The sequence below is a fragment of the Echiichthys vipera genome, assembly GCF_963691815.1.
Source record: "Echiichthys vipera genome assembly, chromosome: 8".
In the NCBI taxonomy this organism is placed as follows: domain Eukaryota; kingdom Metazoa; phylum Chordata; class Actinopteri; order Perciformes; family Trachinidae; genus Echiichthys; species Echiichthys vipera.
Window position 1 is genome coordinate 15,017,690 of NC_139833.1, and position 22,342 is coordinate 15,040,031.

The 22,342-nt window shown below is 40.8% G+C and overlaps 1 protein-coding gene across 1 annotated transcript; it reads left to right on the top strand.

Annotated features, from left to right (window-relative positions):
* Window positions 1–333: 333 nt before the first annotated feature.
* Window positions 334–5,340, top strand: LOC310950223 (transcriptional repressor scratch 1-like; the record flags this gene model as incomplete). The annotated part of the gene is made up of 2 exons (XM_083917917.1): window positions 334–448; window positions 4,613–5,340. 2 exons carry the CDS (start codon window positions 334–336, stop codon window positions 5,338–5,340), a joined length of 843 nt encoding a protein of 280 aa, XP_083774043.1.
* Between the last annotated feature and the right edge of the window lie 17,002 nt (window positions 5,341–22,342).

Genomic DNA, 22,342 nt, shown 5'->3' on the forward strand with positions numbered 1-22,342 from the left:
AAAGAGGACACTCAGAAAGACAGAAACAGAAAGGAGATCATAACTAAAATAACCCTTTTTACCGGATCAACTCACAGTTCGCGCTCCCTCCGACAACCTGAAGACAATCTTCCCTCCGGTCCGCCCGTCCTGTTGGTGTGTAACGGGCGAATCAGCACGCTGGCCAAGCCGCCGGCAAACGGCTGTGTTGTTGAGTGTGTGTCGTTGTGCTTTTGACTGTGTGTGTGTGTGTGTTTCTGTGCGTGTGTGTGCGCGCGCGTGAGTGAGTGAGTGAGTGTGTGTGTGTGTGTGTGAGAGTGAGTGAGTGTGTGTGTGTGTCGGTGTCGCACCACAATGCCAAGGTCTTTCCTGGTGAAAAAGGTGAAACTGGATGATTTCTCCACCGCAGCGGATTTGGAGAACGTCTACCGGCACAGGAAAGACCTCAGCCTGCGGCTCCATGACAAAGGTAGGTCAGGCTGCTGCCTTCACAGCGAGCACTAACAGGTGTCTCAAAAACAAGTCGGTCTAACAGGCAAGACTTTAGCCATGCTATTTACCTATTGTGTCCTGGAGGGATGTGATTGTTCTTTAAAATTGATCCCAATAGTGGCTGCAAGTTATCTTTACAAAATATGGACACGGGGACTCCTGGTGTATCAGGAGTTATCAATATATATACTATTTCAGTTTTGCATGTACCTCTTCTCTTTTCTCTTAATCCGGTGAATTGGCCTTTCCATTTGAAAGGTATTACAGTGTTGTTGCTACCTTGGGTGATGTGAGTGTACTCCAGACAGATAAGTAGCCTATAATCATTGATTACAGAACAACTGCAGACAGCACAGAGCTATCACGTAGTTATTACCTTTCTGATGGGCAATAAAAGCTTCAAAGCCGCTGCACTAAGCAATCCACTGCAAAATAAGTAATTCATGACTACAAAGAATGATTAGATGAGATGGAAACCAATCAAATCACCAAGGGATGCCAATCTCAATAACCACTACATCCTGCTCCAGGAGTGTTACCACACAACAACATCTAACACCGTGAGTATTTAAGATAAAGCAGGCTTGATTTTAAGCATTTGGTCGGTTGAGTTGCCACTGGAGCGGAAAGGTCACTTGAGAAATTAACTAAATCCAGCATGTCCCATGTTTCATTGATTTTGGCTCATAAGTCATCTGGGACACCCCCCACCCACACCCCAAGCATGCTATGTGGTTAAAAGAGATAAAGACAGGGCAGTTGTTATAAATATCTGGTCCATTTTCACTTGGTTTAGGGGAATTAGCGAAGGAAAGAGCTCAGTCAAAGTCAGAGTGTTGTCCTTGTCTGGACATGCTTCTGCAAGTTCAGTGTGAAGCCTCTGACGTTTCAGATGTTGCATGAAACCCTTGTGTCCTGTAGGTTGTGTGCGGATGTTTTATGTAGAGATAAACTGACAGAACACAGCGACACTATTTGATAACATTATATCATTTAAAAACTGTATAATATTGTCAACCAACTGCCTTCAGGTGCAGCACAACAATGCTGTGGCCAGGAACATTTCCACCAGCCAACATTGTGTAATATGTACAATAATGAACAATATCACAAAAACAGAATTGACATCCCTGACTGCTCTTATCTCACTTTACAGTCACAGGTGAACTGTTGAATATAAGTTCATAGTAACATATTCTGAATGGAAGTCCTGTTTGTATTTGAGGGGAATCATTGGACTGTCTTGGTATAATTGTTGAATATGGGTACTTTCTTATCTTATATTAATGTTTAAGATTTCTCTTCAAGTGCAACAATGCAGGGCCCCGCTGTAATTATCCTGAAGACAGTGTGATTCATTGTTTAGTGCAGCCTCTTTGCCCCTGAAAGCTGTGAACTTCCCGACACCCTGTAACTGTGTGCGTCACATTTTACACAGAAAACCAGAGATGCTTTTGCCATGTAAATTCAGCCACTGCTTCGCCTCCACCTCAATGTCATCGACACCTTGTTGCACATAAGCATATGTATTCTATGCATGTCTTGCCTGCGTTTCTCTGCTCATAAAGCAAAAAGCTGTCAGTGGTGTATTTATAATGTCGAGGTTAACAAGCCCTGCCTGACTTGACATGAGATCTGCCACCTCAGCAGCAGCGCTGTGCAACACTGCCTGTCCCGGCCACCTTTTGTCTCCATCTCTAACATCTGATAGTAACAGCTTAATGCAGCATCTACATACAGTACAGCACAGGCTCTATCCATAACGCCACATTAGGAACAACTCTCTGCTTGAACAAACTGGCTTTTAGAATAATTCATATCCCACCTGTGTTCCTTGTGTTGCGTGTGATGGACTGTGTATTCAGATGGCAGATATGTAGTAGACATAGCTGTTATCGTATGCAGAAAGATGTGCAATGTCACATAGAGTGTGTTGCTTCTGCATCTTACTGTTTACAAGAATGCATCTTTTGATGATGCATATTATGAACCACAGTTGTCTGTCTTTTCTTGTGTCCAACTGATCATAAGTTTCCTGTACATCATACATATAATCTGGGTTTCTCTGTTGTTTGCTGTGATAAACAGCAGCTATGTTTTCTTACTATTGGTTGGCTGCAGTTGTGTGTATGGCTGCCTGTATTCGGGGAGAGTTTAGTCTGCATTTAACCAATTTACCTATCAATGTGTTTATTCAATTACCAAACCAAACATATGCTGTCACACAAATAATCGATTCAAAGACAGTAAGCTTCAAAAAACTGATTGGTGTGTTTATGCAAGTGTGTTTAACACAAAGTGCCGTATAATAAATGTCCCTGTGTAAACAAAACAAACACTTAATGAGCTGAAAAGGTATAATGACACACTTGTAGATCCACACTTAAAAACCCAGCAACCAAATCTAAAGGTATTTTATAATGTGTGTAATTATGCTAGATAGTATGTAATTATGTGCTGTTTGTACAGTGATGTGTGTAACAGTGTATTTCTTTATTAAGACACAATATGCATTTCTATATTTAAACATATGTATTCATTTTCACAAGCTGAATTTGAAAGAAACACATATATTTATATATTTACACAGTTTTAGAATGAGTGTCAGCAACTGTACTTTGCCCAAAAGGCTTGCCATCCCCCTGATCTGTAACCCCCCCCCCCCCCAAAAAAAAATAAAAAACCACCACAGTATTGCCTGCATTTACTGAGCCTGTGCAGCAGCCTTGCTGTCACTGTGCCATCGACCTGTACCGCACTGGATCTGTCCATGGTGCTGATGCTCATTTTCACAGCCTAAATCAGCTTTCTCAAGTTCAGGGTCAGGGTGTGCATTTATCTTCCTCAGAGGAGGTGTTTAAACTGCAACCTTTGAGAAGTGAGAGGAAGTATATTGCTGAATTATCTCTGACTAATACTGCAGGCTTTTTTTTAATATATTGCACTACAGGCCACATGCGCATGAGACAGATGTTCTGTGTTACAATATGCTGATTCAGACTTTCACATATGTTAAAAGTTGTTCAAAGTTGTAACAGTTGCTGCTCCTTTTTGATTGTGAGTTGAGAATCATCCCAAACTACTCATGCAGGGTAAATGCAGGGATGGGTCTTGTTTAATAAATATAAAATATGATTCTGTCCTTTTACACCTGACAGGTAGCAGCTTATTAGTCTTTATCATTACATTTAGAGTAAGAGGATGACTTGACACTCAGTGCTTCTTAAAGACAGAACAATACATATACTGTACATAACCAGAGATGATCATGTGGGATTAGGTGTCCTGGAACAAAACAAAATCTGAGGATCAGATCTTTAAGGAAGTTTCTATTTCACCTATTGCCTTGCCATCTTGACTTTCCTGTTCTTTCAGTTTATAGGAAAGCATTTGTGTCCATCCAGAGCATTTAGTGACTGTTTTAATTGTGTTTCTACATACAACATAGAGTAACACTTTAGAAACAAGTAACTGGCTGAATAAACAAGCTGGTTTGGAACATTCATGTCAACCCATCATCACCATGTTCTCTGTTAAAAATACATGCACTCAAGTGGAATGCAGAGGCAGAAAAAAACACCACATAGACGTATAAGACAAACTTTGTATCGCTAATGGTATAGCTTACATCAATGAGTAAGCACTTATTCAATCCCACCAATTCAGACAGTGTAATGCTGGTCTGTATAGTGAAACTCTGCATTAATGTCTCTGTGATGATGGATAAGCTTGAGAATAAGACTGATCTGATTTCACTCTGGTCTTCCTGTCCAGCTGGCTACAGCAGTTTAATGGCGTTAATCCAAACGTTTTCCCCTGTTGTGTCTCTGTTGTGTCTCTGTTGGATGGACGTGCAGTAGAGAATGCCTAACACATTTCCTACTGTTTTTTTTGTTTGTATTTATAACCATGGGTTTCTAATGTGGTGGGGTAGGATTTTGGGGCCTGTTCCCCTTTGTACCTCTTCAGATAGTTTACAAACAGAAAATTTACCAGCTATGAAGTTAAGTCATAGCTAGGTCAAGGACAAATACTTTAGTCTGAATTTGTGTATCTTTGCCAGGCTTTATTGTAAACCCATTTGTTATATTAACTTCCACCTCAGTATATAACCTATATCTGTTTTCTTTTTCCATGTCAGCTGGTTACATCAGTGACTACATCAGCCCCGTTGTGTACGATGGTGAGAGTGATGGTGGGATCAAGGTGCCCTCCCCCGACCCCCTCTACGATGGTATACACAGTGACTACGGGGCCCCCGACTCTGAGTCCCCCGACAGTCCCAGCTCAGAAATCACAGACGGTTACATCAACGGAGACGCCGCCGTGAGCGAGGGTTACACGGTCGATGCCTTCTATATCACCGACGGCCGCTCGAGGAGGAAAGCCATCAGCAGTCCCAGGACCATCCAGAGGCACACCTGCAACGAGTGCGGAAAAACCTACGCCACGTCTTCCAACCTGAGCCGGCACAAACAGACACACCGTTCGCTGGACAGTAAGCTGGCGAAGAAATGTCCGACCTGCGGTAAGGTGTACGTGTCCATGCCCGCCATGGCCATGCACCTGCTCACTCACGACCTCAAACACAAATGTGACGTGTGTGGGAAAGCCTTCAGTCGACCCTGGCTTTTACAGGGCCACATGCGTTCTCACACGGGCGAGAAGCCGTTCGGATGTGCCCACTGCGGGAAGGCCTTCGCAGACCGCTCGAACCTGCGCGCTCACATGCAGACCCACTCGGCCTTCAAGCACTTCAAGTGTAAACGCTGCAACAAGACCTTCGCGCTCAAGAGTTACCTGAACAAGCACTATGAGTCTGCCTGTTTCAAAGGCCCCTTCTCTCCTCTCAGTCCCCTAGATGCATGACCCCCTGCATTGATAAAACAACAGACAAAACTGCAGACATAAATTACCTTTATCCTTACAGACTGAACTGCAGACACAAACAATCTATTTTTGGTCACACTATGACCTTGCTTTCCCTCCTCCCCCTCTCTCACTTCCCCCCCACCTTGCTTTCCCTTGGAGCCTATTCATGATGATGAAGATAGCACAATTTTTCTCCTTGAGATTTGCCCACTCAAGGATTTAACTGATCTACGCATGCACTTCCTCAAAAATTCTTCAATTCCTCTTCCTCTGTCTGCTCTGGATGGAGACAATAATACTTCCTTCTGGCATCTAGATACAGTATGGCATCATATATTTTGGGACAGTGATGAGGATGACGACAAAGACAATAGTAAGCCTATAGCTACTGGTTTCCTCGCTGCACTGAAACGCAGTGAATCAGTTTTCCTTCTGATTTAGTTTTTTTGGGGGAATAATAGTAATAATGATGATAGTAATAATAATGATAAAAAATAATGTTCTGCTGCACCAAGTGACCATATTCTCTCCACTACTGAGGTAAAAATACTATTTATTTATTTATTTATTTATTTACTTATTTATTTAAGTTTTTTTTCCTTTTTTATTTGTTGTACATTTATACTTGATTTGATAACAATGAAGTGATACGATTAACTTATTTGTTGCACTTTAATTTCTGTATATGTATGTAGGATATTTGCCAACCTCTTTCTATCACTACAGGCCAAAGCATATGTCACTTTTTTGAGTACTATTTTTTTCCTATTATGTTGTTTACCTTTTTTCTTATTTCTTATTGCATGCAAAAAAAAAATGAAATCTATGCCAACATCATAAAAAGCTTATGATTTTTTGCCAAATTCCTATAGATAGAACCTGAGGGCAATATTTTTCTCTTGGAGCCTCCGTAGGACTCTTTTAAAAGCAATAATCACCTAATGCATGGTATTTTATGATGAAGTATTACCTACTACTGTATAGCAGTTTAAAAATCAGGTATGTTTTACTTCACCTATAGTCATAAACAGAAAAATACTAATATTACAGACATCAGGGAACATGCCAATGTAGTGTTAGAGTAACAAAAAGAAAAGTCCTGTCTTTCCTCTCTTGTTATGCACTGCCTGCCTCTTAGTGAGTAGAACTAATGTAGGATGTAGGCTAGAGAGGCTGGGATCAGCTGCCTGCTGGGTGTGAGGCCTATTGTAGGATAACTATAACCATGGAGGTCTAACATTGGAGTAGACTGCTCAACATTTATTGGATCATTGGCCATTCATGAGAGTTCACTGGTTTATTAAAGGGTCTAGGGTGGTAAAATTGGACTTAAATAGGCAGTTTACAGACTGAGGTACATTTATGTCCTGATACACAGAGATGATAAAAAAGTCTTATTCAAACTTTGCATTTAGATGTGCCCCATCCCAAAATGATAATAAGCATATGGTCTTAAAAAACTCTCATTATGCTTTTAATAGAAAACGAACTCAAAGTTTGGTGCATTGTTGAAGTTGGACTGAGGTCAACTTTAAATGCAATGCATTATTCAACTACCCTTCCAGTGCACTTCTTAACCATAACGTGTGCATTCTTAAACCACAAAAAAGGATGCACTTTAGCTGGATGGTCCAATTGCAGCTTAACAGTTACAATCCAACAGATCCAAGAGGCCAAGTCCTGATTATTCTGCAGTAGGCCCCATGTATCCCTACTGGGCCGACCATGGGCTAACTCTATGAACGATATACCTACAGACAGGCTAACTCTAATCAACCCCAACCCATAGATGGTTTTACCTTTGATCTAGGTGACCATTACCAGTGTTGCTGAACCCAGTTCTCTGCAGCTCAGAAACCTTTTCTACAGATTCATGGAGCTTCCTGAGAGACAGACTGTGGACCCACAGATCTGAACATGAAGTGCTTGTTTATATGCCATATGTATTCATTGTAACCTTGCATATACACATGTGCACAAATGCATGCCTGCACACGCAAGCACAGTGCCTGCTGATGAGCTGTTGTGGGAGACACACTGGGGGAATCTGTCAACAATTAAAAAGGTAATGGGGTAAATATTCAGCCGTAAATTTCCGAAATAGGAAGTTTTTTGATTATCGCAGTGCTTCCTCAAGCATGAGATTACACAGTGAGGGATGGGGTTGACTGTAATCCTAAACACCATTCAGGGTTTTAGGGACAAATGGAGAGTCTGCACTGACACATGGACCCATTACCTAATTTAATTTACATCTCAGAGATAAAGTTATAGAACCTGTATGACCTGTTATATTTTCAAAAACTCAACATTTTGTAACGAAGAAAATGTCTGGAATCTGGAAAATGTCGCTCACAAATCAGTAAAAACGATGCAGCTCTGTTGGGACTGGAACAATCAGTATGTGAGTCAGCAAATTACAGGTCCTATCTCTCCATGATGTGTGAAGAAGATCCAAGCTGCAATTACTTGAATTGCATCAGACGATTACTCACAGAGTTTCAACTTGTTAAGGCTGAAATGTTTGACTTTTTATCAGTGATTTTAAAGCCCTGGCCACTATACTCACAACAACTATACATACAAGTAGATAATACACATTAAATTAGGTTCTTAAACACAAGTACTACACAAATACAATTTCCAAATTAAAAGCACAAGCATGGCAAAGATACCATATATGCATGGAAAACAAAAGCATCACCTTGATATTTCTCGATGCATCTCAGAGACACCAATCCCTTATAGAGATATAAATGACAACAATATGCTATTATTTAAACCATAAACTCTGAAACCATATTTGTCATTTCTATCTGAATGACAACACAAACAATGAAAATACAATCTCTACTGTTGCAACTGATCACAGGGTTAGGGGTAGAAAGTTGCTAAACAAAACCACTGAGAGTCTCTCTGGCAGTGATGCCTCCAGTTGCCGTTTAAGTATCCCAAATTGTATCATTGTGTATTAAAACTCAATGATACAACTTTGCACTACAGTCTGAACGTCTTAAGGGTATTTGGCCAAAGTTGTTGTTGGGTGGCTGTATAGTGGTTTTGAGGCAGAAAAGCTGTGCGTGTGCATCTGTCTGACTATGTGTCTGTCTCTGGGGGAACTCCAGGTCTGGTCTCTCTAAGCACTTCCATTCTAGTCATCTCCACCTTAAAGAAAGTAGCACAATGAAACTAACTAGAATTCAGGTAGAGAAGAATTAAAAACCTTGTACTAGCTTGACCTCTCTTCTTTTTTTGTATTTCCAAGTTAAAGAATGATGATGATAACCTAAAAAAATCACTTATCGCAAGAGGGTTTGTAATCCTTTGGATTGAGACATTTTTACTGCTGTATAGTGATATCTAACACACCTTATCTCAGGAGGTTTGGCTCTTTGTTGCAGAGAGCGGATCTCCTGGGATTTTTTGAGCCAGAATTCAAACAATGTAAGCACAATAAACACAAAGCATTTTGTGGCACTTCATAATAAAGAATAATCTTAACCAACCAGGGCAGTTTGTCATAGTTTTGTGTCTTGTCTCGTTAAAATATATAATAAAGTCTTAGACTACCCGTACTGCATCTATTTTAGTATGGTGCACTTGATTGTTATATTTTTTTATTCATTTAAACTCTTGGCCCTTGTAAAGTATGTTCTGTTTAAGTTGTGTGTTTTTTTTTCATATTTTTTTATCCGAAATTGTCACTACATCCTGACAGCACAATGAGAGAGACGATCTGTGAAGAAGTCATGTAGCCTACCCCGAGCAGCTGTTCCTAAAATAACAAAGTTGAGCCAAACCAAGCACTAGCTGTAATCTCCTTTTACAGCCAGACAGTCCACTAAAATATGTTTCTGAAAACATTTTATATGCAAAATAGGCAATACAGTAACATCATTTGGTTCACATTTGATCAGCGCTGCCTAGTTTCAGAGTTTGATCGGGGTTCAGAGCAGTCATTGACTGATTAATTGAGGTTCGCTCACGGTGGAATCTAGCAGATGCCCTTAGGTGCACACAGGGAGCAGCAGCTCGATAGAGAGCTACATGACTTTTTCACTGATCATCTGTCTGATAGTGCTCTCAGGATATAGTGACAATTTCAGCAAACTACTTCAGACTATCAAGCAATTCATGCGATTAAGTAAATTTACCTTTAAGTCAGAAGAGTGTTCATTTACATAGTATAACACTCAACTCTTCACTCCACAGCCCATACTTTGTATTAGCTTAGCCAATATTGTACAGTATGTTTAAAGAGGGACTGGGCAAACACTGGTGCACAGTGTGCTCATTAGCCTTTCAGGCTGGAAGCTATCTACCAGTAATGGGCTGCCTGGACGGCTAAATACAGCAGTTTGTTAATAACATATTTGAACATTTAGCAGTGGTTAAGTAGAGTATCACTCAAAGCTCCCACAAACTTTTAAGTATTTCTGTAAAACATTGATGATGTAACAATGGAAGTTAAAGTTTGGAAACAAAATACTATAGGGGAAGTATTTATTAACTCCTATTTGTTATAAATACAAAGATCAAAATCTAGGCCCTCTGCTATAATTGATGTGTCAGCTGCTGCTCAATACAAAAACTAAGAATATGGTTTACTATGCACACAGCGATGTACAGAGCCAAATAAGGGGGCGAAAACAGAACAATTTTTAAAAGTTTTTCTTTGATACTGTAATTTGTGTGGGCAAAAAATCCCAAATGATTAAGGGCTTGCAATTTTTCAAGTGTGAATAACTGTAGAAACATGATGCAATACTGCTGTTACAGAAAGATAGAAATAGAAATACACTAAAGGAGAGTTTAAATTAAACACTCGCTGGACTGAAGGGGGTCACATTGCTGTTGTGATAAAAGAAATTAAAAAGAATTCGGTCGCGTGGGCTTCCGGTGACATTGTAGCACAGAAAACTGACCAACTAACCTTTATCTTGCACTGACTTTGAAGTAAAGGTGACCTGTACAGGCAACGTTTCAGCTGGACCTCAAAGCAACAACTTTTCCATGTAATTGGCAATTTGGAGAGCCTCACTGCAGAAGCTATACTGCTAGTTATTGAGCTCAAGACAGTTTGACAACTCTCTGTAAAAGGACACAACCTATTCCTTTGTATTTTGCCACCATCGGGCCAACTTTTATTGATATCATTCATATGTAGTGTATTACCTTATTTTGAAATCATTGTGTATGTTCACCTGTTACAGCATACAGTATCATGTAGTGGGTAGCACATCCTCAAGTGCAGTCAAACCTTGCTATTAGCTCCTCATGTGCAAAGTCAAAATCTATTGTTGCTATGCCAACACTTGTGGTACCTATCCAAGGCAATAAGATATCGACAGTATCTATAGTAGTAAACTATCTGAACTGCCTCAACAAAGACATTGCAGCACTCTGGAGCTTTATGAAGTACAGTATATTTCCTGTAACACCTAAACAGAAAATTGGTTTCACAGCAGTTAATAAAAGACAGAAATGTGGCTGCCCACATCCATGAATCACCTTCTCTTCCACCCTGTCTTAAAAGTTATCCTTTTGTCCCTCATCTCTCTGTTTTCTCTCTCATCTTTTTTTCTACTTCTGTCCCCCCCTCTCCTCACATCTGGTTTTCTCCCTCCTCCTGTCTCCTCTCCTCTTTCCTCCCTCCCCCCATCTACATCACATGCCTGTCTTTTTCCTCCCATCTCTCTTCCTTCCTCCACCCCTCTTCTACCAACCACCTCTTCTTTCTCTCTCCTGCCAAGTCAAACCAGGCCATCAAGCCTTTGAGGACCTGAAAGTCATTTAACTCCTGGTAGATAATAAGTCTTAGAATATAGCTCCTCTCAGATAATAAGCTTTATCACTTGATTGCTCTGTACGCTCCCTACTGTCTTTAGATTCATGTCCAGGGACCTACTCAGGCGAATCACACTATTTCCTTCCTGACAAGTCAAATTAACACTGTGTGTGTGTGTGTGTGTGTGTATGTATGTATCAACGACTACTCATTACAGGGAATGAGAGATTGCTGAGGGTGCAAAATAAAATCAAACCAGCCCAAAGGTTACCTTCCAATAGTGAAGGTGTCAGGTTAGATTTAATGGTCCACACTTGTAATATAAACGTCTTTATTTTACCTCATGCTGACTTTAATTTTGATCAGCTTTGATAGTCCCTCTGAAAATGGTCTCTTCACCTGTCCTATCCTGCTCTTTTAATTTGACCTCCTCTTCTCCTCTGCTCATCTCATATCTCCTGTTCTGCCATCACCACTGAACTCCTATTTTAACTGTAACCACTCCATTTATGAGCATTTTTGTTATCCTTAGCTAGTACCTGTTGATAGACACAGTAATAAAAAAAAAAAAAAAATCCTGTCTCCCTATTCAGTAAAAGCAAGCGTGTTTCTATTAAAGGGAATTCAAGGCTTCAAAAGCAAATGTTTGAAATGTAGCTAAAACAAAGTAATAGTATAATAATTAATAATTAATAAAATAATAATTAATTAGGCAGGTTTTCACCAACTGGTTTGGAGCGAATAGACTGGGCTACAGCCTAGTTTGGTCAGTAGTTGGTGCTGTAGGCTACACATGGCTGTAATCCGCCAGTAATAGGAATTGAAGAAGTAGAGCAATCTAACAGTTTACGATAGTAAAATGGAGAGAGGTCTTCAATTGATGATTGTTCTTTCATGTCAGCTAGTATTGGCCATGTTTCATGCTGTCCCGAGACGAATACGTGTTATGGATATATCCGGGAAAACGCAGACAGCAGAAACAGCTGACCACTCATGTGAGATGATGGGATGTTTGTTATGTCAGAACGTATTCGCCTTAGGCATTTCCAAATCCCATTTAGCTCTCAACTCTTTTTCGACAAAGACAAAAACCACCTCAAGCTAGAATAATTCAGCGCAATTAGGGACGTCTTACTACAGTATTACAATACTTCTCATGTGATAAATCAAAATGTGCAGCAGATATGTGACTGGAAACGCAGCCAGTGGGACTTTACAGTTGAAGAATGGGTCAACTCTTACGCCATTCGGCTGATCATCAATGTGATTTAATTTGCTGAGATTGTTTGAGAGGCCGGATAAAGCCCCTACAGCCTTAATTTTTGGGACTTGAACGCAAATTGCCCAGACAACAGACCAGTGATGACACCACTGTAAGCATGCTGCTGTAAGTAAAAACTTGTTTTGGAGGTTTTGCTTAATGCAGGTGTACAGAGAATTATAGTAAGATGTAAATAAACATTTACAGTACTGCATAAGTGTCTTTATGACAAAAATGACTCAATTTTGTAAATACTCCAGAGTTGAAACAAGCCAATAAAAAAGGTGCCAGGGTCACATCATGTGTCAGAGAGCAGATGTTTAACAGGTGACGTCATGGCTAATAAAGGTGACCTCAGATTTGTCTGTGATCAGGTGTGTAAAATGTTTTGCAGGTTGAGAAAGCAGAAATTTAATGAGAACATCACTCACCCTCCTGCTCATTCTCCCCATTCTCTCTCCTCTCGTGTCTCCTCTCATTTTTGTCACTCCTCCACCAACCAGCCTCTGTAATATTAGGCAGAGCAGTAATAAGTCCATCTTCCTCTGGGTTCTATGATGTCATCTGTCAAAGCAGTCATCATTATGTGCTTTATGAACCAAGTCGTGCCATGCTGTGCTGGGATGGTACATATCAATTTAGACCAACTGAAATTAAATCACATTTTTTGTCTGCTACAGCAAACATATCTGCTCTGTAAACCAGTTGTCCTGTGTTCTCCTTTGAGAAAAATATGTGTGTGGGTTATAATTGATATTTTTTGTTTTTTATGATGGCACCCATTAATTCAACAGAATACCGAAGTATCATTGGACGCCTTATTTCGATACAGCCCATCAAACTGATGCATAAAGCAGCAAGCGTTCAGTGTTTTAGCATACTGTAGGCGGAGCAGACGGTCACAATGAGCCAGGCAGCAGCTTCACAAGAACACAAGAACAACAACCCACACGAGCATTTCCTGCTAAAGTCTCGTTCTCATCAAACTTACAAACATGGACACACATCTTGTACCGCACTGTAGCTTGTTGAATGAGCAACCATGCAAACATTCACTAGAGAAAAGTGCACCTATGTCAGTTTGCAGGCCAGATCACTTACTGTAAGGAATGAGATACACTAGGTATTTTTTTAAATGAAAGTAGTTAAAGCAGCTTTAGGCCATACACATAGATTTTCCCCCTCAGTTTAAAAATAAATCTATCTGTCCACAAGTTTGTTTCTCCGGCCACACTATAATGTAAAAATGACTCTGAATGCTCACTGGGACAGTAGCTGGGGCTATAGGCTCCGCCAACCACATATCAAATCGACTGGAAGTGGGCCGTGACAGTTAAGTTTAAATTTAGGCAACAAAATATGACGGTCAGGGTCAAGCATCAGAACGACTTGGCAAGGATTAAAAAAAAATTAGTTTGGAGTCCTGTGTTTTTGGACCCATCCACCACCCCAATCCTCCTCCCCTAGTGGAGTTTAGCGGTGATATAGTACCCCTGTACCCCGACAGGGACAATCGGTTAAGGATGAATTATTAAAGCCAGGGATTCAAAAATCTCTGTTTTAGTGACCTAAACCGCGTTAGCGTGTGGTGAGTGAAGAGGCAATATTTAAAAACGTTGCATCAATGCATCAAATGATAATGAAAGGGGTTCCACGTAGTGATGAACCTACAGAGAATTATCACTTTGTCAATGGAGAAACTCTTAAAAACCTACAGTACACTGCCCGCTCAGCACTGAACAGCAGACACAGTTAGTGACTGATAATGTTGCTCAGTTACTTCTGGATATACATCAATATATATGTGATATCAACGAAAAAGGTGACGATATGTCACAAACTGTCGGTAAAACAAGGATATTACCACTTTCTGTATCAAGGTTAATACTATGGACAACAGGGGAGGGAAGTTTAACAGCATCTTCAACGGCAACATTTGCAAATACAGAGAGAGCACATATTCTTTCAAAAATCTCCCAAAGCTGAAGAAGGGGATGTTTTACCAGCTTGGTACGATCCCATGTGGACATGGGTAAATAAACAGTATGTGCATCTACTGTACATTATACTTGTATGTCTCTTTATCTGCTGCCGAACAGCGATGGTAAAATATCCATATCAGTGTTGCCACATCCTCAACGCCCACTCCAGATGTGCTTGATGTTGAGAGCGAAGCAGTGTAGGACAGGGCTGTGAATGTTCTCACCACATCCCAGGCTATTTGTAGAGATGGCAGCTGTCATCAGAAACATCATCGGGCTGAAAACAAATGCTGTTCACAACTCTGGTAGGTGGAGGTGTAGAATGAAGGGGAGAGATGTTGAGCTAACTCAGATTTCTCAGTAGTCTTTGTGCGTCGCATGTGTCTCGCCTTCTCAATTAACAATTTACCATTATGTGATGAAATGTGTAGCTTTACAATGCATATGTGGTACAACTGCAATATGCAATGTGTAAGTATGTGTTGACTACAAGAGATGATATTGATCTGTACAATAAAATGATGGTAATTGGAGAACAATTCATTCCTTTCTTTGTCTCTCTTTAAGCCTATTTGGACAGATTAGTTTAATGTGTCGACGTGAGGTAAGGCCATTTTTACTAGAGGTTTTAGTCCCGTCCTAATATACCTCATATAATACTAATCCTGTCCGAATACGACCCTCCGTAAAATTGTAGGAGAGTAAGCCTACTTTTATTATGGCTAGACTATATTAGTCACTGAATTAATTATGAATTAACTTGACTCGTTAAAATTTAGGATTTATTTTACCTCGAAGTAGGGCACCACACCAAATTAAGACAGGATGTTTATTAAACTTTGGTGAAGGATTAATACCTGTTAGTAATTTAAAGTAATTGATTGTTAAATTTTATCAGTCTTGTCTTGAACGTGTTATTTCGTACCACAGCCTTTATCATTGACCAAACTTTTGTACAGAATGGAAGACTCTCACAACGACGTAAGGCTAGTGCAACACTGAATAGACAAGTGAAAAAGGGTTAAATGTGGATATAAAAAGCTTAAGACCAGAGTGATTCTGACCTACAGGGCTGGTTTATAATATTACTGGCGGACTGAAACTGGTTCTAATTAGCCTGTCAACAGAACTCGGATCAGAATTTGACTGTCACCAACGTTTAACCAAGAGTCGCATTAAAAGGCCAACCTTACTTTGCCGTTGATATTACAGTCGCCCTGGCGTCTGACAGTACCGATGCAGGTCCGTAGGTCCGCGTCCCGGTGTTTGGTGGACCTTAGTTCTGGTTGTGTAGACTGGGTCAGCTGCGCGGTTGGATCGGCGGGCTCGTCTGCTCCCGTCCCGACTTGGATTCGACTCTTCAGGTGGCTTGCCTCTGGCTGTTGTTTGTGGGTTGACAAAAATGTTCTGACCGTTTCTGAACTAGAGTTTGATGCAATTTGTCGGCCGGACAAAAGGGAAAGGACAGCACGAGGGGTTTTACTATACTTAAAAAGATAAAAAGGTGGTGTAGAAAACTTGTCTTTGTCCTTGTCTTTGAACAGCCAGTTGCGATGAAACATCGAACTTTAACTGTTTTCCAAACTTTTACACAAAGTTCTGTTGTTTAGATTTTATTACTGAAAGTCCCTCTGTCTCCCGACAGAGACTGCTCCTCCGGTTCGAATTGTGGTCAGATTTGACGTTGATATAGGTTAAAAGGGATCCTTCATCCTGGAGTTCTGTTTTTTTTATTACCCTAGGAGGGTTTTAGGTTGTAAAACACTTTATCTCCTATTGAAACAAGTATACGAATGTTTTATCTACCGTTGTCTTCCTGTGACGCTGAGCAGACAACTCGACACAAAAACTCCTTAAACAACACTTCCTCATTAGGTCCTACAAAATGTATGTTGATATTCTGACAATACGTAGTTTCCACATTTTTTTGAGCTTGGAGGTGCCTGAAGAAGTACTCATCACTTTTTTTGATGATAGATTCCGTCCTTTAGTTTCATGTTTAATTAGTTGTGCGACAGGGATGCGACAGCAATGCGTAAAGTGAGAAACTCCTTCCACCCCTGGTAGAATACTGGGATTTCTTAATCCTGTGTGAATTGGCCATTTACAGTATATTACAGACGTCCTAATGTAAGGCTATTTTACCTCACATCCCAACTTTAACTAATCCCATCCCAATACGGCTTCACTCATTCACACAGTTGCAAATAGATATTTAACTTTTTCCTGACAGCTAACATACTATGCTTGTAAATTCACACATTTATTCCAGTAAAACAGAAAACAGAAAACTACAGTGTTCACAATTACAGAAGAGTATTTGCAGCAGGGGAAAAGCCTCATTGCTGCAATGAAACCAAACAGCCAAAGAATCCCTTCCTCAGCATAAGAAATGTTAAAGAGATGTCAAAGCTGTAAGCATTATGTCTCACCTTAAAAATAGCAGCCACACTTGTGTAGCAACAGGTCTTTTAATGGAGTTGTTAACTAGTTTCTATTCAGTCTGGTGATGACAAGATGACAGGTGATGCAACAGCATAGATGTGTGTATGAGAGCATGGTTAAAAATGCCCTAATTACATGTGGGCATTCAAATGTGTGTATGTTGCATGCAGGCATCACAGTGTGTTCATCAGTGTTTGGCTAAAGGCAAAATAGCTCACCTACAGCTGATGAGTCACTGTTGCAGCAAGAGGACATGACCCCTTTAAGGCCAGCAGCAGGGCCAGGGAATAGACTCAAGAGTCAGAAAACTCTGAGTCTCAAAACCGCACCATTTGTCCTACAAATGATTTTGTTATTCATTAAGCACAATTTGTTATTTTGGTGACATCAATATAATATAAAGAACCATACACACTTATCACAACGTGTGTTATTTGTCGCTCCTAATTTGATACTTCTAGTGCACTGCAGGCAGCTGAGTTGAAGCGTCAGCAGCAGTGGTACCTGCGCTTACAGTGACAGAAGAGGTTATTATTTATTCATTGTTTAGTGGCCTGTTGTGAAGATCCTTCATTCAGTTTCTGAAACCTATAAACAAACACAAAATCTCCAGTTTCAGAAGTTCCAAACTCAACCTGATGTCTGGTCAGAGCAGATGAATTAAAGTCATTTATTGCACCAGGTGTGCACGAGCCACTGAAAAATTTTGATGCTAATATCTTGTTTTCAATAATCTACTGATGAGTGATTTCTCTTAGCATCATAGTCAACAGTGCCTTCCTGTTTCTCCACTTCAATGACGCTGTTTCCAAAACTTCAATTACACCTCTTTACTTCTTCTTCGTGATCATTGTCATCAACATAGCTATTGCCATCAACGAAATCAAAGTGGCAGTGCAACATAAAACTGGCACTTGTTAAAGGGGAAAAAGATAATATAACCTAACGTTAAAAATCACGCCGCTATAACTTGCGATAAATAAAACAGATATTTTAGCTTTCATTAGAAAGCTATACTACAACAAATTGCTTGTTGAACAAAACTGTCATTAATAAATCATTATTTTAACTAAACATTGAACTAAACACAAAAGGCACCATTAAAAAACCCCAATGAAAGTCACAGTTTTTAATTGCAGTTTTCTACTGATACTCTCTTTCAACACACTCAAAAAGTCCCTGAGATTTTTTGCAGTTTTTAACAATGCGTTGAATGCTGAAGTTGATATCGCCTTGATGATAAAATAACAATTTATTGCGCAGCCCTACAAGGAATGGACTGTTACGTGAACGTGAATAGTTATACAGTTCGATTTGGTAGAAAAGACACTTTGAGGTAGACCTCAAAGAATCCGAGCAGCAATGAGGATTCGGCTGAGGGAACTTATCCCCCTTAACACACACATATATGAGCAGTAAATCTCAGTGGAGTCAACACCACCAAAAGCTTAGCAACCATATAAGTAGGAGTTCGAGGTAGCTGTAGCAGCCGTCTGTGTTGGCATGCATCAGAGGGATAGCGATGACTGTAGGGCTGCCATGTACACCTGTATGAGTATGATTGGATGTTACTAGCCCGCTGGCAGCCGAGCAGCTAATGAATGAGCCACTGGTGTTGAAGCATGCATTAGGCAGCTGAAGCCGATCAGGTAATGCTGTTGTTCTGTCTAAAATGACAACAACATCATGTCAACACTTACTAGGTTTTGCTTGAGTCATGAAGGCCACTGAATTACGCACACACAAACGCTGAATATAAGAGAAATTATTCATTGTGTCTCTCAAAAATTTATAGGCATCTTTATTTGACTTGGACACTGGATGAGAGCACGGGCCTGAGCTCTGTAGCTAAGCAAATACTCAGAGAAAGGGGGGAGAGAGAGAGTGAGACAGAAAGGGAGAGAATGAAAAAGGGAGAGGGGAAAACCAGAGAAGTGGGGGGAAAAGAGAAAGATGGAGAAGGTGGGAGGAGAAGAGGGAGAAAAGGAAATGAATGAGACAGACAGAGAGAGAAAGAGACAGAGAGAGATAGAGACACACAGAGAGGGTGATACAGAGAGCACTTAGGGAGTTGAGTAGAAACAGAGAGACAGAGTGAGTGGGCAAGAGAGAGAGAGGAGAGAGAGTCAAAAGAGGAGGGAGGGATAGAGGTAGCTCAGGGAGGAGAGGAGGGAGACTTGACCCAGATTGGAAGCCTAACAGCAGCAGCAGCGGAGTGAGCCGGTGAATGTTTAATAGCGCCAACCACTTGCGCACTGACGCACACACACACACACACACACACACACACACACACACACACACACACACACACACACACACACACACACACACACACACACACACACACACACACACACACACACACACACACACACACACACACACACACACACACACACTGTTGACTGGGACTCTTGTTGCTGGAGTTCAGCTTAGGCCAGTTGCATTACTGTGGAAAAAACCCACCAACTATTGCACTGGATTTACTGTTAATGCACAGGGAGTATGGCCACGGAGAGAAGTCCACTTTCTGTTTTTCAAAAGCACGACAGTGATGGTCAATGTGGAAATCCTCAATCCCGCATCCACAGCATTATGCGTGTACGTATTTTACCGCCATCGCAAATTCAGTGAATAACAAACTTACCCCTGCACACATATGTTTGGAGACTACTTTACTCTTTTGAGCAGTAAATCTTAGTAGAGTCAACACCACCAAAAGCTTGGCAAGCACATAAGGAGGAGTTGAAGGGAGCTGTAGCAGTGGAATGTGTTGGCATGCAGCAGAGGGATAGCGATGACTGTACGGCTCCACATACACCTGTATGAGTATGATTGGATGTTACCAGTTTGTCAGGTCATTCAAGATGTCTTAAATGCCTTGACAAACTTGACAAAAACAGGCTACTTCAGGACTACAGTGCATCTATCTTGCAGCAGTACTTCAACTGATGCAGTTTTATCTTGCATCGATACATTTGTGTTTTGCGGCAGCCACTGCCTGTCTCTACTGCATGTCTCCGTTCAACAGGAAACCTTAAACTTAACAGGTTCATTTAACATTTCCTACAATGATGAAAATGAAATAAAAAAAACAACAACATTATGGCATTGTTCTCTGCTGGTGAAAAACCTCTTCACATATGGGTGAACAATAAAACCTTTTATCAAGGCAATTGTAATTATACAACTCAGTATCAATGAGAAATGAATAGCTCTACCAATCAAGGTACTTCAACAATTTGACACAAATAGTATCTAAATCCATTAAAGGGTCGTGTCCCCAAACACCTTGTTCAATCACTCTAAACACCCCATACAGCACTCTTTTACACTCTACTCCGCCTATTTCACAGAACATATTTGGTGTTACTAATAAAATTAACAATAGCTCTGTTGTATTCAAGTAAGCCATGACAGCGTGACAGTGAGCCAGCATGTATAATACCTGGAGCCGGAAACTGAAGTAGTTAAATGGAATATAATCAACACCTGTGCTTCCCCTAATGTGACAATGACATTATAATATCTTAAGGGCCGATTACTATAAAACAGTCGTGTTCAGTTATTAGCAGCGCAACCAGAGACCTTAAGTGGATACCTACATCCGTGTTGCAGCGACAACAAAAGCTAACAATTAGCTTTTTGCACGTTTATCACAGAGCAAAACATCAACCCCTTAGAGAGGGCTCTGCAGCCCAAAACTGGACAAATGGATGACAGTGGTCTCCATAAAAGGCACCGACTCACCCCCCTAAACTTTTTACGATCAGAAAAGTTGAATTTGCCCATTATCAGCAACGGGCATTTTACAAAACTTTAAAGCTTAGATTCTAAGGTCATCAAATGTTTCTTAATGTTGGGGCAAGATCAGGTGAAAGAGAGAGAGACAGAGAGAGAACAGTGCAGCGTGAAGAATACGGAAAACAGGACGAAAGGATTAGTAGGATCATATGCGGCTACTCCATGAAACACACATCACCTTCCTTCCCCCTATCATAAACACACAAGTGTACTCGCACATACACATATGCGTACAGTACACTGCATTTTAAATGCAGCAATGCTGAATTTCACCGCTATGCACAACTAAGCAGAAATAAGACTGAAGTGGAAGCTGTGCTGTAGTCTTCTTTCTTTCTTTCTTTCTTTCTTTCTTTCCATGTCATCCTGTTTCTTTCTCTTTGGCTCCCTCTCTCTCTTTCTCTGTTTTCCTTGTTTTAGAAGTCAGCATTCTTGTTCATGTTTTCAGCTCCAGTGAGTCACCGTGTGTGTGTGTGTGTGTGTGTGTGTGTGTGTGTGTGTGTGTGTGTGAGGCTGCTATTTCAGCACTTTCCAGCACTATCGATTCAAACCAGCCTGCAGGGGAAAAACAGGCCCCTTACAGCCACACACACGCAGACACACACACACACACACACACACACACACACACACACACACACACACACACACACACACACACACACACACACACACACACACACACACACACACACACACACACACACACACACACACACACACACACACACACACACACACACACACACACACACACACACACACACCTACAGTTATATACTACAGGCACACAATTGAAAAGAAATGCAAACACAAATTATGACACATAATATACAAAATATGAAATATTTCAAAAACATTTTACAAACATTTGTTCAAATGTGTGTTATATACTGTATATTTTCCCACAGTCTACACTTGCTTGTGTGTAAAGTATCCATGTACTGCATGAAGACTGGATGAGTGTGAGGATGAATATATTCTTGCCGGTTTATATGTTTGTGTGACCTTCACTTACAGTACTAGAAGCAGGGAAGGGAAGAGAGGAGGTGCGTGCATGCAGTGTGATGACTCAATGCTATGCTAAAGCCTCTAACTCTGTGTGTGTTTGTGTGTGTGTGTGTGTGTGTCAGGAGAAAGTGAGAGAAAAATTATATTTTAATGTATGTTGCTTTGCAAGGTTAAGCTATTCTTGTATTTCTATATATGTGTGTGAGGTGTGAAAGCATCTGTACAGTTATTTGCACATGTTTAACAAGTGACGTATGAGTTGTGTGTCCACAATACCTTTAGAGCAACTAGAGTATTTGTGTGTGTGTGTGTGTGTGTGTGTGTGTGTGTGTGTGTGTGTGTGTGTGTGTGTGTGTGTGTGTGTGTGTGTGTGTGTGTGTGTGTGTGTGTGTGACCTTGATGGGGAGTCCAAAAACACAGACTCGACACACTCTTATAGTTACCTGTTTGTATTCGGACACGTGTTGCATACATGCATGCTGCCTTACACTTACACCCACACACACATACTCTCCCTCCAGTTCTTGAGTGAAGAATACGCAGCAGGTGTGGGTCAAACCAGCAGAGCCACATCACACCTCTCAGCATGGCGTACTCCTCTGCGGCTCACCTCAGCTGAAAATAGAACCAGGAAGTAGTTATTTCAGGAGCTCATTTCCACCTGCACTGGGGGTAGACCAAAATTAGCACAACATCTCTGCCTCT